The sequence below is a fragment of the Haliotis cracherodii genome, unplaced genomic scaffold (assembly GCF_022045235.1).
Source record: "Haliotis cracherodii isolate W230 unplaced genomic scaffold, xgHalCrac1.p SCAF_1, whole genome shotgun sequence".
NCBI classification, from domain to species: domain Eukaryota; kingdom Metazoa; phylum Mollusca; class Gastropoda; order Lepetellida; family Haliotidae; genus Haliotis; species Haliotis cracherodii.
This window is the reverse complement of record NW_027266264.1, coordinates 83,175,299-83,193,079: the sequence shown is the minus strand read 5'-3', so window position 1 is coordinate 83,193,079 and position 17,781 is coordinate 83,175,299. Positions and strand designations below refer to the sequence as shown.

General features: G+C 38.6%; 1 protein-coding gene across 1 annotated transcript in view; it reads right to left on the bottom strand.

Annotated features, from left to right (window-relative positions):
• Positions 1-17,781, bottom strand: part of LOC139447933 (chitin synthase chs-2-like) — a 90,827-nt gene that overhangs the window by 35,359 nt on the left and 37,687 nt on the right. The window contains exons 13-18 of the mRNA XM_071229462.1: positions 17,303-17,445; positions 12,942-13,013; positions 11,957-12,011; positions 5,053-5,108; positions 3,776-3,925; positions 1,640-1,751 (exon numbers count right to left, since the gene is read on the bottom strand). Of these exons, the coding sequence (XP_071085563.1) occupies positions 1,640-1,751; positions 3,776-3,925; positions 5,053-5,108; positions 11,957-12,011; positions 12,942-13,013; positions 17,303-17,445 (588 nt within the window). The remainder of the gene's footprint in view (positions 1-1,639; positions 1,752-3,775; positions 3,926-5,052; positions 5,109-11,956; positions 12,012-12,941; positions 13,014-17,302; positions 17,446-17,781) is intronic.

The following is a 17,781-nucleotide window of genomic DNA, read 5'->3' as shown; positions in this document are numbered from 1 at the left end:
AGGTCATAAACTGGGGTATTGGTTGTATAACCATGTAATAGCAGGTGATATACTGGGGTATTGGTTGTAAAGTCATGTAATAGCAGGTGATATACTAGGGTATTGGTTGTATAATCATGTAATAGCAGGTGATATACATGGGTATTGGCTGTATAATCATGTAATAGCAGGTGATATACTGGGGTATTGGTTGTACAATCATGTAATAGCAGGTGATATACTGGGGTATTGGCTGTATAATCATGTAATAGCAGGTGATATACTGGGGTATTGGCTGTATAATCATGTAATAGCAGGTGATATACTGGGGTATTGGTTGTATAATCATGTAATAGCAGGTGATATACTGGGGTATTGGCTGTATAATCATGTAATAGCAGGTGATATACTGGGGTATTGGCTGTATAATCATGTAATAGCAGGTGATATACTGGGGTATTGGTTGTACAATCATGTAATAGCAGGTGATATACTGGGGTATTGGCTGTATAATCATGTAATAGCAGGTGATATACTGGGGTATTGGCTGTACAATCATGTAATAGCAGGTGATATACTGGGGTATTGGCTGTATAATCATGTAATAGCAGGTGATATACTGGGGTATTGGTTCTAAAATCATGTAATAGCAGGTGATATACTGGGGTATTGGCTGTACAATCAAGTAATAGCAGGTGATATACTGGGGTATTGGCTGTATAATCATGTAATAGCAGGTGATATACTGGGGTATTGGCTGTACAATCATGTAATAGCAGGTGATATACTGGGGTATTGGCTGTATAATCATGTAATAGCAGGTGATATACTGGGGTATTGGTTCTAAAATCATGTAATAGCAGGTGATATACTGGGGTATTGGTTGTACAATCAAGTAATAGCAGGTGATATACTGGGGTATTGGCTGTATAATCATGTAATAGCAGGTGATATACTGGGGTATTGGTTGTACAATCATGTAATAGCAGGTGATATACTGGGGTATTGGCTGTACAATCATGTAATAGCAGGTGATATACTGGGGTATTGGCTGTATAATCATGTAATAGCAGGTGATATACTGGGGTATTGGCTGTACAATCATGTAATAGCAGGTGATATACTTGGGTATTGGTTGTACAATCATGTAATAGCAGGTGATATACTGGGGTATTGATTGTAAAATCATGTAATAGCAGGTCATATACTGGGGTGTTGGTTGTAATAGTCGCGGCAAGTAAAGCAAAGTTTTCACAGCTAAATGAGGCATCATAGGGAAAGCATCCTGGATGGAAACTTGCCAAAGTGTCCGAGGTATTTCCCCCTTCATAATTCCAATACAATCAAACAATCGGGAAATCATGGGACTGTATATTCTCAGTTGTGAGAAGTGTATCAAGAGATATGATAATAGCCACACACATAAAATGAATTAGAATTATTAAAAACAAAACGACAAAGCGAGCTAAATACTGTATATATATAGAAACAGTTCTCAGGTAACTGGTAATACGAATCACGTGTACACTAGATATGTATTCACTCAACAAGCACAATGGGTAATTAACATAATTGCGGCTATTTCTATAGTTACACATTCCTGAGCAATCCGTTAGTCGGAATATAAGCTGGACATTGGCAAGAAGAGCAAGACACCTACCTTCGTATCACCAAGCTGATAGTCTTCTAACCCAGAGACTTTGGCTATGAGCCCGCAATTCTCCCTCGTCGCTTCAACATTGTCCGACGGAGTGAATGCAAGGAACTTGTACCTTAAACGCAATAGCAAGCACATCAATACTGACATCACACAACTCATATACCTTGCGTAGAAATGTCTCCAGTAACCTAGATTCATGTATAAAAACGTAAATAAATATATAATACGTGACGATAAAAATACATATAACATAGAAACCATAGACGTGTTGAGTGCCAATATGTCAAAGGTCACTATGTTAAATCACATTAATAAAAGTACAGAAAGATAAAGATTTTAAAATTAAAATTTGAATGACCCATTCAAGTAGAAACACAATTCAACCAAAGAAGTAAACATTATGCATTTCAACACTTGGAAGCAGGTAAGTTATGTTCATCCACAGTGTATATAGAAGAGTAAATCTTTACCTGTAACGCTTGAACTAAAATGTCCTACAATCCACAAATCGCTTTAAAACCATATATCTAAATATACTGAACACTTAGAGAATAAGGCACACGCCAGTTTCTCATTACATTATAAGAAAACTGTAGAAAGGGAGACTGACTTATGTCACAGCCTGCATGAAGTAATCAAGATGAAGATTTTAACAGCAAGTGATGCACCTATATAAAGGTAGTTTCTATAAGCTGACTTCCTGTGACGCCCAGAACTTGAGGTGACGTCACAGGGTCACATAGCACTTCAACATCGTGGTGGGGGAGGTTATGAGAACATACGCCAATACATTACAACTCAAACAACGATGCTTCTTTGCAATTCCTATCCCGCTTTTCCTGTGCTAAATCAGGACTCAACATGAAGGGGATATGCGGTCATTCCGCAGTGTGCATTTACCTATCCTTCTGTGAATTTAAGATGTCCTAACTTAAACAGAGGGAGGGCGCTTCCTATTCTACTTATGTCCGCACACATGGTCAAAATGCATGGCTGGAGTGTCGAGGGATTATATCTGTGCCCCAAAAACAACAAGCCTGCTAGAAGTCGCGACCCTTGCTGCACTCCGGTCAGATATGTCACACATGTCTTTATGACTTATAACTCTTTGTCAAGCTTGCAAGGACATTCAAGTTATCCTGAATGAAGGTATGGGTAAAGACAGGCAATCAAAGACGCAGTTGTCCTGTCGAAGTACGGAAACCCGTACGAGCCACCTGTGCTACATTCTCCAGGACATATCTCACACCTCCCTCCAGTTTGGCAGCAGCGCCAGCACTTAGCTTCGGACAATGGCAGCATTATAGAGACAAGCGAGATTCGAACTCTGCATGGGGTTATCGCGGCTTGCGTTTGTCTGTTATCAAATGGCTGTTTGATTTTGTCAAATAGAATTTTAATTTCGGCATTTGGGATTAATTTTCTGTGTTTTGAGGGATTTATATAACTTCCTTACGTGGATGCATTGTAACAGTAATTCTAAATGCAGCACAATACGGTGTGATGAAATTGTTTGCCTTTCTTAACACAGATCATGATTAAGATCTGTGTTTACACTAAATGGAAGCCTGGAAATATTATTAGTTGTTTACAGAAGATTCCCGATGTCAGGTAACTTCCTGAAGACATTTTATGACACAAGCAGATAATACATCACTGGAGAGAGAAAACAAAAAAAATCATTTGATTAACGTCTTCTCTGACTTCAAAGTGTATATCAATATTAATACCGACCCACAACTGATTCGTACATCAACACAATTTACTTCAATAAATCTATGTAAACAAGTAGCAAGCTCCGAAGTTCATACAGTTTGGCCCTAACTCTATGAAGGTTCATACTTCAATGAACTCACACAAAGTGAAAGCCAATTCTAAAGTAAACTTACTAATTTCCTTGATCTTAATGGCGTAGTTAGCTTCGTTTGATTTGTTTTCGTCAAAACCCTTTCCCGAATAACAAATATTTTTATCTCTCAAAGACTGGGTTCCTAAAACAGTCCAGGGATGACAATACAGTCGAGTATATACCCGGTGTATATACCCTGTGTCTGTGTATATAACCTGTGTATAGCGTCCACTCATGGATTAAGAGTTCATAGAAGACACGTATACGGGAATCTTTGAAATACTTACTTGTCAATGAATTCGTCGAATTCAAATCTGAGGGGATATCCCATTTGTCGAACACGTGATATCTCGAAAACGCCGTTTGAACGAAGTTGGTTGAATACTTGCTCGACTTGAAACTTGTCCGGGGATTTCTGATCGTTGGGTTTAATACATCTGAAAAACAGAGGATTACATATAATCTATCTCTATATTCTCTACCAATGTATGTGGAGCCCATGTGAAGTATACGTTGGTACATACCAAAGTGTGTGAACTTGGGCAATGGTCTTAAGGATCTGAACAGTGAACTCGTAACTGATAGCCTTGGTTAAGAGACAACATTGAGTGTAAACAGTATACGCTGTCCTAGTAGGCCGGCTCTCACACTAGCATCTCCGGGACAATAGTACACGTAACTTCAATGCGAAACATGTTAAGAGGTAACATAACGTTTGAACTTGCCCTGATGGAATGAAATATAACACAAATGACTGTTATAAAAAGTATTGGTGCAGGTCAAGGAAGATGATTCTCACCAGTGACGTCCTATTTCGAGTATTTAGATAAATTCCGCAATTGAAAATCAAGTTTAAAGAATGCACTCAATGACCTCCAGACGCTTTAGAAATCTGGAAGTGCTAAAATGAAGAAATCAATTTAAACAAATACGAGTCGGCATGCTTTAATCGAATTGTTAAATATAAACATTTAAATGTCTCGAGTGAGGATATGGGTAACTGTAATAAAACGTATATATTATTTTCTCATCTAATTTATCGATGATATAAAGGATAATATCAACTTATCAAATAAATAACAATATAATTGAACAAAATTAACGTGACAAGTTGTTAAACGTAGTTAAACAAACGTACACCCTTGTCACTCTGTAATAATGGTTAAGATTTCAACAAGCCATTTCCATAAAAAGAAACCACGTAAAATAAAAGCGACATAATTAGTTTTAAAATCCAACATATTTCCAATTCATATAATTAATTAAAATTTAATTTAATTTAACACAGACTAAACAAAGTACAATTGTAAGAGAAGACTGAAATACCTGAATATGTAATGAGCTTAAAGGTAATATAAGCAAATGCATGTTCCTCGTTACCTTAAGAGATAGTTTGCGCCATCGCTGGCACTGGGGCAAGCGGATGAATATAACGACTTCTCAAACGTGTTTACACCTACGTCAGTCTCACTGTGACGTCATCGATATTGTTAGTCCTATGAGACGGCAAAGTGTGAATGAATCACACGAAATCAGGACGTTATGTTTAAACGAAGACACGCACCTTACAAAATGGGGCTGGGTTGAGTTCATCCGCGTCATTAGATCCACCAGCGAGTTCTGAGAAACAAACAAACAAATAAATCCTGGTGAATACTGTTCAGGCAGTAACAGCATGGGGCATCATGACCACGGTAGCTCGACAGCGTTGTCGGTGGCCACGTCATTACCACAACAACGACAACACAACATAAGACTTTTCTTTATGGAGGAAGCTAATAAACAATGCCTTGTAACAGTATAAGAAGAATTAGTTATATATAGCCCTGAAAAATAAATCACATCAAATCTATTTAAGTATGTCTAAACACAATGAAAAACACTCCTACATCTTAAGTCAGTGTTTACTTGTGTTTTTGTTTACTTAATTTATTTTGTACAAAGACATACTGAACGGAATGAATAAATGTATTTGATCTATTGATTTCAAATTCATATTAAACAATAACAATTAATTCTGAAAAAAATATTTTGAATTTCTTAGGTTATTGATGATATATGCGAACTCTAGGTTTCATTTTGCATACAACGTACCCATGGTGGTCAGAGAGATATATCGTCCACCCCGCTCAGTAATCCCCGTGTGTGTGAGGAGGTGGTGCGGGACTACTTGCCTCAACATGTAGGCAGACCGTGTAGGTTTACTTCACCCACACGAGGAACACGACTCGGCTAGACTGCACGTGTGTCGGTTTACACAGACTTTACACCATGACGTCACAAACCAAGCACCTAGCCCCTGGCGCGACTTCAGAGGTGAACCATTGACAACGGGTAATTAAACTAGTTCCAGCACGATCATTCAGTAGGGTAGTCTTGAAAAGAAGCACTCCCTTATAAAACAAACTTCAAGAACAACTGCAAGATTCTGAAGGATCTGTTAACGTACCCTGGTCCTTACGAAACATCTTAGAGAAGTTCGTTTCTACCCAAGTGTTGACTTACAAGTATCCTACCTGCAATTACTGCTAACTGCACCCTTCATGTCATCATAACATTGCCCACCCACAACTCCGCCCACCTTCTGCATCTATTTTGAAGTAACAATTTACTTAATATCTATGCAGATTGCGGGGGAATTTAAAGCTTCATCCAAAGTGGAGTAAGTTTATTTTAATATTTATTTTACGTGTGTTTTCAAAATGAAACCCGTTTTTTATCTACCGCATGATATTCATTATGTTTTCATACCCTGTAATATGGCACCAGTCTATCGTGTGTAAGTATAGATGATACAACACAGCCTTTGCATTTAAATTGCCGCACTCCGCAATATTTCAGCTATATGGCGGCAGTCTGAAAATAATCGAGTCTGGACCAGACAATCCAGTGATTGACATCATGGGCATCGAACTACGCCATTGGGAAACGATGACGTATCACCCAAGTCAGCATGCCTGACCACCCGATCAACATGGGTTGCTGAAAACCTAATTTAACCCGAATCTTCACTGGTCTTATGGTATTTACATGGAAATATGGATTATAAAACATCGTCTTTTATCAGAAATTTCCAAATGATATCATCTGAAACTTTTTAAAAGTTGAATATTGACCATGCATTTTCTATAATTCACCATTATAGTAACAGATTAAGTCAAAATGATATCATCCTCTCTAACAAGTTTACAAACATGACATGTACATAGTGACAGCTCTCTTCCTAACCATCTACTTCATTTACCGTTAGATAATTATACACAGGGTAACACTTTGGCTTGAAGGGTTGGAAACGTCTCCGTCAATACATTCCAGACACCTTCTAATTAATAACACAGGTGGAATATAAAGGATATGCAAGTTTGCACAGGCGTACACGTTAAGTTCTATTACACTCCAAACAGTGACATTAAACTTAGCTGTACATCTGGAAAAGGTCAGATGAACGCGGGTCGAGTAGATTTAATCTCAGTAAATCATTACCGGAGGGTAAATTTGCTGATCACTATGGAAACGTCGCCAAGGCATATTTGACCAAACATGCGAAACTTACCTCTGTACTTAAGGAGAAAAGCGATCATGATATTTCACGGTGACACAAACTGTTTGTAAAACAAAATGTGTCCAGGTGAAAGAAAAAAAGTTTTACAAATACCTCATTATATAACATTCTACATGATATACTATATAACATGTTGTATGACAGCGGAACCTACATTTTGATTTCTGAGGATAAAGATTGCGAAATCACCTTCTTGTTGGTCATTTATACCGCGTGACAAAGTTGCCTTAATGACGTCATGATCATTAGACGTAAACTCAATACCATACACTATTTAATAATAGCATCGCTGTTGTCCAGACATGAAATCACACAAAGATAGATTGAATATCCGAATCTTAGTCGAACATACGTTATTAATATTAGTTTACTTGATAAGAAATGCAGCTAGTTAAGAATAAAATAACAAACCTCTTCGTCGATTTTATAGATTTTGTATCGCTTTTTACGGTACTCTTGTGCCATGACAAATTCCTTACACCGCGGCTTCGACAATAACGATAGGAATTCTTTAAAGTCCCTCCACAAGATACATGTCGACGATTAGCATATGCCTTTAACGCCTTTCGACCATCCCTGTTACGTGTTATAGTTCGTTCCCATTCTTCCCATCAATCCAATGAAACTTGTTTCCTAAAGAGTATTTTGTAGTTTTGTTTAACATTGATCTATTCGCAAAGAGGACAATTAAAGACTTCACCCACTTAAGAAATATTCGTCTTTGGAAAACCGGTCTACAACCCACAGATACTTTCTTTACTAAGAATGTCTCCGTTATAAAGGGATTTCGCTTTTTCATAATTACGAATGAGATCGCCAAGTAGTTAAATATTGACGCAACTGCATGGCAACTAACAGTTTGAAAATGATGGCCGCCAATGTTTGTCAAGGGAGGTAACCAAATCACGTGAAGCTTTCATCACTATCAATGCTTTTAGACACAGTGTATCAGATAGGAATATCCTGTTTAGCATATCCCATCGGCGATATATTGACTCATATACTCCAAGTTGTGGGATGGAAAGACATTCCTAGCTCTACTTGAAATATTATTTAGGGTGGAATATTTTGACATGTAAATAATATTCGTGAATGGAAATACAGTACATATTTCATGATCCCAGGCCTAGCGTCTCTTGATATCCACATGTACACAATAGACAAAACACCAAGCAAGATGCCGTCACATGCTTATGTAAAACCAATCTATGTATATATTTTCAATTATCAACCTACATATTCTGCATTATAGCATTTATTTCGTAAAAGAAAAGTACAAAGAAAAAGAAAATAGATGTGCATTCGATGATGTGTGCAAATATGAAGGATTTCTGGATTTCACTGTTTTCGTGTTGGAATAATCAGGCATAATCGTGTATGTTCCATCTGTGAAATGACGATATGGTTGAAATATTGCCGATGTGACGTACAGCATTAACTCACGGACTATGAAATGCAATTACATCATTTAAATCGGTTAAATTGACGCAGCTATGACCTAACCGGTTATTTCCATTTCTGCCTTGAATAATTACAGAACAGGAAAACAACACTTTTCGTTGTATCCTTTCCCCCAAAATGTTGACAGTCCCTTAAAAACAATGACGAATCAGTTATCCTCTTTCCTGAAGGTTATATTTTCCTAGAAGGGTGTACTCTGTGACCCCATGGGCTGGACCTACAACAACCAAATCGTGTTGAGATTTAATTCAAGTGGTTGCAAGAATCCCCTCCCTCCCCCATGTAGCGTGTACGCGAGCGAGTACCAGAGGCTACCACGCAGTTCGTAGCCAGGTGATGACAGCTAACACCTGTGTTCTGCAAGGGTGTGTGCTGAAGCCATGTCGTCACGACTCCCATCTCCCAGCGTGCCTTGTACACATACTGTACCTATTTTCAAACCATATACTATTAAGCTACATAATACAGTAAACTACGTTTATAACGAACACGCTTATAACGAACTGACGGATATATCGAACTTATTTTTTTGTCCCGACATTTGCTGTTTATATGTTGTATACATGCTTATAACAAACTACAGATATGACGAACTAAGATTGAGTTCGTTATAACCGTAGTTTACTGTATTATGTATATTAATAGGGATACACGTGGAACGTTTCACAATGATGCAATCTTTTAGTTTAAAGTATATCTTTTAATAAATATTGTTTGAATTTGGTTGTGTCTGAAGCCATTTAATTTGTATAACCATCCCCGGTCTACAATGTTAACTTAACGCTTATTTACGCACACATCGAGCTATTACAATACGAAATACTTTTTAAAGTTGATTCACTTCTTGATTGCTGCAATGTGCATGGACTGTGATGTTGCAACACTTGAGGTAGGTAACATACAGGTGTGTCAGTTTGCTCAATACTGTAGGCGAGGCAGATAAACAGCAGTGATTCTGATGTGATGGGGGAGTGGGGTGAGGCTGCACGTCTGGATGAAGAAATAAATAAATCGCTTTCCCACATGCAGGAACTTCTACAGAATTAAAAACTCAAAGTTTCTTTGCCCCTGGTAGAAATGTCAAATTACGCTTGATATATACTTTTTGCCAATGATATATGTGTGCAATTTCGTTCGCAAAGGACAAGTTGTGATGGTAATTAAAGCACATCAATGGGCAGCCAGACAGAGAGTTTTTATACCCAGCTCAGCATACTAATTAGGAGACGATCTCTCAGGCACAAATATTTGCCTGCATTCCATCATGCATGTCACATGACTTAATTGGACGGATAGGCCTAATCACGTAGAACTGTTTTCCTAGAAAATGGATCTATTGACTAAAAAATATAGGCGTATACGCTTATTTGTATGATGTCAGTTTTCAAGAGATACTGTGAATTAGACAATCTAACGCTGCCGTTGGTGTCAGAGGCAGGTTCTAAACATCATGCGCCATATTTGACAATTTAAGATTTGTTGAGAGACTGATTTCTTGTTTGATTACAAATTGATAACACTTAACTTAAAGGATTCATATTTCAATATCCCTATCAAAACTTGAGTAGCATATATTCCAAATATTGATTTTGTTAGTGAGGTGTTAGTCTCTGAAGACAGAGATATACATGACTATATGAAACCGTTGATTCATTATTAATAATTAGGAGATAAACATAATGAGTTTTCAATTTAGAGCTACGCCAACTGTAGATTTGACGGCGTTGAATTTGGAAGCAAACGTTCAGCGAGAGGTTTCAATTGTTAAATTGCATTTATTTGTTTATTGTTTAACGCCGCACTCAGCAATGTTCCAGCTATATGACGGCGGTCTGTAAATAATCGAATCCGGACAAAAAAATCCAGTGATTGACATCATGAGTATCGATCCTTGCAATTTGGATACAATAACATGCATCAACCAAGCAAGCGAGACTGACCACCCGATCCCGTTAGTCGCCTCTTACGACAAGCATAGTCGCCTTTTACAGCAAGCATGGGTTGCTGAAGACCTATTCTAACCCGGATGTTCACGTGTCCAGCTCGACACTGAAGACTCTACCATGCCAAAAGTAAGCCCGAACTCATTACTGTTAGAGAAGGTAATGGTAGAGTTTCCTGTAGGGTTGTTAGTCCATGGAATTATAGAAATACCGATGACAGAGTACAAACGAAATACATGACCAACCATGAGATAAGGGACCTCATGGCTAACAATTAACATTTTGACTTCTTTATATATTTTATAACTACGGTGTCTTTGAGCCATAAAATACAATTCATAAGCTTTAATTCATACTTATTCCTGGGATACATGGCTTAAACATTTGGACTCATTTTCTGCAAAGTCCCATTTTCAGACTTATAACTCTTTATGTAATGGTTGCAGTTTGTAAATATAATATATACTTAATTGAAAGTAGACGTGGAAGCTGAAATGTTTTATAATGGTTTTATTACATTACGAACTAACGAGAGAGAAATAGGATATGTTTGTACAGTTGACGTCATTAGTCTTTCTTTATGACGTCACAACACAATTGTATCCAAGCACCCATAACGTCACCTTTCTCCTGGTGGGTCACAAATGTCGCTGTATATATTGACACAATATGTTTACATTATACACTTTACTCGCATACACGAGAGGCATGGCAAACAGTAAACAGAATCCCCTAAAGAAAGCGAGCTTTGCAAGATTCAGTTCTATTATGACGTCAATCACTATAATTACGACACACATTATTCGTTCCTCAAATGACGGCGAATTTTGAAGTTTGAGAAATTGAGAGACAGTTTATTTCTACCTGATCTTAATGCGTCTCGCTTGTCCATTTTGAGAATAACTAGCCTAGATCTGCCGAAACAAAGGCGTAAAGGGCAAATAGCTGTGGAAATTATATGAATGGACCACTGAAAATCAGTGATGACACCAGGTGTTCGCGAAAAGGGTAGGCATGTCCTGCCCTAACGGTAGAACCCGCCTTTCATACAATTTGCATAAAAAGTAAGTATTTATTGCCTGACGCAGCACAGCAGTACTCCTGCCATGCGACGTCAGCCTGTAAACAAACCAGACAATCAAGTGATTGTTGAACAAGAAACTAATAAAAACGGTACGGTTAGCTTGAATTAAGTACAAATGCGGGAGATATTGCTGCTTATAAATGAAACAAACGTTAAGAAAATTATTTGTTTTGCAACACAGTTGGGCGCAGTTTTAATGTATCGGACTTAACATTTCTTTTCTAGTTGACTTAAACTCTACCAAAACCCCACTTCCCTCCACTAGCCAGGGCATCAGACGTTTATGAAGTTAAGTAACGTCGGAGTTTGTACTTCAGGGTACGAATGGCAGGTTGTGTACTATTAACACATGCTAATTTACGTCTAGGGTGGACATAGGTCAACGCCAGTGAGTAAATATAAAAAAAGGTTCACCTACCTTGAAATACTGTGACACAGTTGTAGAATGTTTGTCTTTCAGTGAACGGTCATATCTGTGACAAAGAAAAAAGACATCTAGTATCAATGGTATATCCTCTGTCACTGACACAGTGAAAATGTCACCAATGTTTGATAAGTATAGCAATGGACACTGTTCCCCGCTGTCAGTTCTGCCTTCTCTGATTAATTCTCGGTTTATTATACTGTAAGATGGCCGTGTGTTCTCACAAGGATAATACTTCACATCCAGTGTTGTCTCTTCTCAAATGGCCAATGAAAATCTAAAGTCTAATGGTCAAGAGCTTGCACTGGCATCTACCGCAACAAAAAACGTGTTTGAATTCGTCGAAAAAACAAACACGGAATATAATCGCAAGTCACGATCCGACAGAATCAAACACACAACATGTCCTTAAAAAACGGAGAGTACATCTTCAAGAAAGTGATCTGGAGCCTTCAAAGAACAGGAGTTGTTTGCAAAGATCGCCATTTGAATGTTTCGGGTTCTGGTAGGTTCAATCCGGTAACGGCGCTTGTCTAATTAAGTCTCCACAACAATTGAAGCCATGAGCTGCATTAAACATCAAAATGTATGCAGAGCTTGCTTATTGGGTGGGATGGGTAGTCCTTTCTGTCTGACTTTACATGTAGGTAGAGAATAGATATCAGTCAGCAGCTCCTGACCGTGGAATTCATACCTTGTGTTTGATGTGGCATCAGTGACCCAGTCAGTTCATTTATTTCCACAAACTGAGACTCCAAACCGGGGTCAAGTCACAAATTTGTTTTTAGTATTTAACAACCAAAAACATGTCGTTCATACAAATAGTTATATATTATATAATAATAAAAACATCTAAAGTGAAATATCTGATTATATATAATTCATGCATGATTTACCTTGTGTTAATTGTTAATTCTGATTCTGAAAATATTGACGGAATTCTTGTTTGAATTGGGAGCACCCATCTGGCCCCTCTTACCTATCATCCGGAAAAACATCATTACTGTTGTTTGCACGTTGGTGTTTTGTCCTCGGCCTGGTAGCGAATGAGCTGAAACAGAGGGTGTGACGTCATGAAACACACCTGTTTCGTACAATGTTGAAATACCTTCATTCTAATTCATGGGTTGATGGCTCGTGTTTAAAGCCTGTTAGATGTTGAGGACGACAGTACCCTGCCTTCGGGAAGCTATGGCGACCAAGTGACGTCACTTTGGAATTCAGAAAGTGACGTTAGACTACGTAACTTACATAAGAAGGACACTGGCGATGGTTGGATATTTACGGAGGACGGTGTTGGTATTTAAGAGGTAATGGACTTTAAACTTAGTCTGTAAAACAATAAATATAAAAAAGTGTCATTGTACTGTCATTAACATGGATTTTATTAAACGTAAACAGATCACGTTAACAACAATTGTATAACACCAACTGCTTTCCTGTTTCCATTCGGAAGCCATTTTTTTCTAGAAGCAAACATGAAACATATAAAATTAACTATGTAATGAAAATGTCAGATTGAAAGCTAAAAGTTATGGATAACTAATTCTGATCTAACTTCCAGCATACAATTTTGTTGCATTGAAACGATGAACATCAGTGAAAACAACCTCTATGAATTAGCATGTATACTTTAGTTATAAAATAAATCATTTAGTCAATATCTACTTACTTTTTATGCTCTTAATGTATACCACTCACAATACACAATCGAAACACTTTAGAAAGATTCACTCGAGCGAACAGAAACATCCGGATTGTCAGTGAAACGAATGCTTGCCCCTCGCTTACACCACCGAAAGAAACTGGGACCTTCTTTACAACATGGATATACCCAATCCTTATATTTATTGATAAACAGTTACATAAAGCCGTTAGTCACTGAGGCAAGGTTATGAGAAGATACACCTCGTGTACTCTCCTCCAAAAAACACTCATAATGCCGTCTTTACAATACAGAAGGAGTATGTGGTCACGTCTTTATCTTCAAGCTGTGAATAGGCTGTATCTAGTTGGTGTCATCTGGCTATATTTGTATACACCCTATAGAAATCCTAATCCTTTCAATATTCACCCGTCCTACATTTACTCTGATAACGCACCCCATTCACCACCTATGTTGTTGCTGATGCTACGTCATGGGTACAAGTAAATATAAAATATCAGCGTCCATTAACTGCCGAAATATTCTAAATGGGCGTAAAATGTGAAAGTTACATGAATGAATCATTAAAAATCAGCGGTGTCATATTTACGCATATCTGTGAAATTGGGGTATTGTGACCATTCTGTTAAATCAGTTTGGGTAGTACAAAGATTAACTTTGAAACTCTATACACATTCAGTCATCGCTGTCTCTTGTAGAAGGGCGGTCGGGTAGCCTAGTGGTTAAAGCGTTCGCTTGTCACGCCGAAGACCCTGGTTCGATTCCCGACATGGGTACAATGGTCGAGCCCCATTTCTGGTGTTCCCGGCGTGATATTGCTAGAACATTGCTGAAAGCGGCGTAAAACCATACTCGCTCACTCACTCTCATAAAAAGTTAACAGGTTGGTTCTTTAAGCATATGAGTGAGTGAGTGAGTTTGTTTTATATCGCTTTGAACAGTATTAACTAGCTATATCACGGCGTGTCAGCTTCATGAGAGAGGAAATGTGATGCATGGCTCAGACATTAACATTTGGTGAAACCCAAGAACACGGGTATGTGCTAATACACTACAAACTTAAGCTGACATGGGATTCGAACCCACAAAAATGGGTTTCTGGTTTGCCTGCGCCATAGACGACTGAGATCGACCGTGTACTCCGGTCCCTTATCTAATCGCTAAGGTTACTCTGACACCTGGTACCATCACTGTTTTTCGTTGATCGATTTATATTATTTTCATCACCTTTTAACCTTGTACGCCCAATGGAGTCAGTTTCGGTGGATAATCGATACTGGGCCCAGTTCAACAAACCGATCGTGGCGCTACGAGAGTCGTATGGGCCTTACGATCGTCATAGCGCTACAATCGCCTTGTGGAACGAGGCCTTGGTCTTTCTGAGGCGTTGCCGTGTTATGTTCAATATGGCTGCTTAGTCAACGCTACACATCTGTCACAGGGCACAACTCTATTGTTGAAGCCTCCAGAATGGTGCATCATATTCAACATGGAACATTCATGTCTTGTTGAAACATTTTCTGGGCGATAATCTTGCAATAACAACTATCAAAATGACAGAACTGCTTCGTCAAGTCAGTGTGTTTAAACGAAAAAAATAAACTAAAATTAACTAATACTGAAATAGTTTGTATGTTCCAATTCTTTTAAAAAACAATCTATGCCCGTCTGCGATATATTTCAGCAGACAGCGGATATCACAAGGGGCTGCTAAACACGAATTCAAAAAACGAATACATCGGTTTTATCCCAAAAGACATATAAGTGATAAATCTTTCAATCAAACGTTAAGTAAATGCCCAAAGACGTCTATGTAACGGTACCCTGTCGTTGGAACCTTTTTCTCGCCGTTTTACGATTTTGTGGAGGATTGCGAATGCAGGGTTACCCAACTTCTAGCGCCAGCGTACCACAGTTGAACCACATACGGAAACTGAGAGAAATACCACATGAACGTGGAACCCGCAAAGATCGCAGGGGTCGTCCAAATAGACAAGCATAGTTGACTCCTCTGCTTCTGGGTGGCAAGGCAGTATTCCAAGCCCGGGGACAGTGCGGTGGGGAATCTCACAAATGTTGCCTGTAACTGCCGGGGTAAATGGCAACACGGATTCTAGTTTGACTTGGTCATGAACACCCCGACTGACACAGTATTTACAACGTTACGTAGTCGCAAACATTACAAATTAGATTGGAGTTCTGCTTACAGACGAAATTAACGCCCAGCGAATTTGACATCCGGTACGGTGTTTTTCACAGAAAATCTACTTTGAGTGTGGATCGTGGGTCATGCGGAGGTTGTATTGCGTCATTCTTTTCTGGTTGTATAATTTTTTAAATAAGGAGATATTTTGATGGAGATTCTGTGTAAATGGGAAGACTTCTGTTTTCTGAAAATATATCAAACGTCAATGCCAGAGAATAACCAATTCCGATAATCCGCCGAAACAAATTTCACTTGGCGTAACAGTCAGGTTTTCGCGAAAAGGGTAAGCATGCCTTAGCCTACAGGTAGCACCAGCCACTCACACAAATTGCCTAAATAAGTAAGTATTTGTTCGTATGAAGTATTTAGAAAATATATATCCCGCTGCAATATTTAGTGGATGACAATAAAACATCTCTGAATGCTGTTCTTTTATGCTGTAGTTTGTGTTGTGTTTTTATCTCCGTCGATTTAATTAAATTCTCTGGGATAAGATCTTTCACATCGGCCTACATGATAAAAATACTCTGGTGTTCCGCTTTGGATCAAATTGCTTCTCGACTGTCCAAATAAAGAGTTCCCGCAAATAGCATCAGCCCTGTGGGATCCCTGTCTGTCACCTGATTGTAGTAGGTCTAAATGGGCGTACATATTTGAGCACGTACAGTCAGAAGTCACCGTGACCTCGGGTTAGACCTTCCGTTACAGTACACCGTGATACGTGTTTCTTCTGTTGGGGACAAGAAAAGGTGACGTTACATCGCCAGCTTTGTTTTCAACATGTAGACGATAAAGTAGACACGTGCCCTCGATAGTTAGCCATGACGTTTCCCCGTCAGGTGACGGACATTCTACCTCATTCATAAAGCTGGCGTATTCTTCAACTTGTAGATAATGACTGGTGGCCATGTTTCTGGTTATGGAGAACGTGATAATTGTTCACGAACGCATATGCGTGTTTACACTAAAACCTATGTCACAGAGCTTAATAAAAAGACGTGTTTTTTTTTACCTTACTTCAGTTGTATTATAACTATTATAAAGATTTATATAAAGATGAAACTGGTAAGCAGATGCGGCCTGAATTATTCCAGAGATATTATACATACAAAATATTTGTTTTACTTGTCACATAAGATGTATATCTCATCAAATGACCTACAAAATTGATATTTTCATGAATAGAGCAGCCATGAGTGAAAATGTCAACTTTGGTTATTTGACAAGAAAAGACAAATGTTTTATAACGTATTTCCCTGGCTGATTTCCACGATCTAACTCTGAAAGCATCAGTGTCACTGAGGTAATTTGAGTGTAGTTCCGGAATGTAGTGTTCTTCACACGATTGAAATATTGGATCAATATTTGATAAATGTAATATTTAATCACAAAATACATTATATGTACGAAAACTAAATCAGTGGTTATACAGGGGAAGGGATGTTGGTGAGTGTACATGTGTTTGTACCTGGAAATGGTGCCAGTTCTGGAGAGTTTGGCCTTGAAGAGGTCACTGATGAGAGTGTTCTTGCTGCACTTCATGCAATCGGCCAGACAGGCGGACAGATTGTCCCTGTTCTTCTCTAGGAACCCAGCAGCCTGATACTCCACCTGCAACAAAGAACACCAATTTTACGTCACACCAGGGCACCAGTCTGACGTCACAACCATACAGGGCTGTGTTATGACGTCACACATACATGGCATCAATGTGACGCCACACAACGCCAGGGCATCGATGTGACGTCGCATCCACACACACACCAATGTGACGTCACAATTGTGAATTGGGGCATAATTGGGAAGTTCCGCCCATCCCACGTCGCACCCACTCTCACACAGTTTAGTCAGTTAAGATGATTTTATTCATACGTTACATGTGAGATTTAAATAAATTACACGCCTTGTCGACATCGTATATTTCTTTGATTTCAATTAAAGCAACTG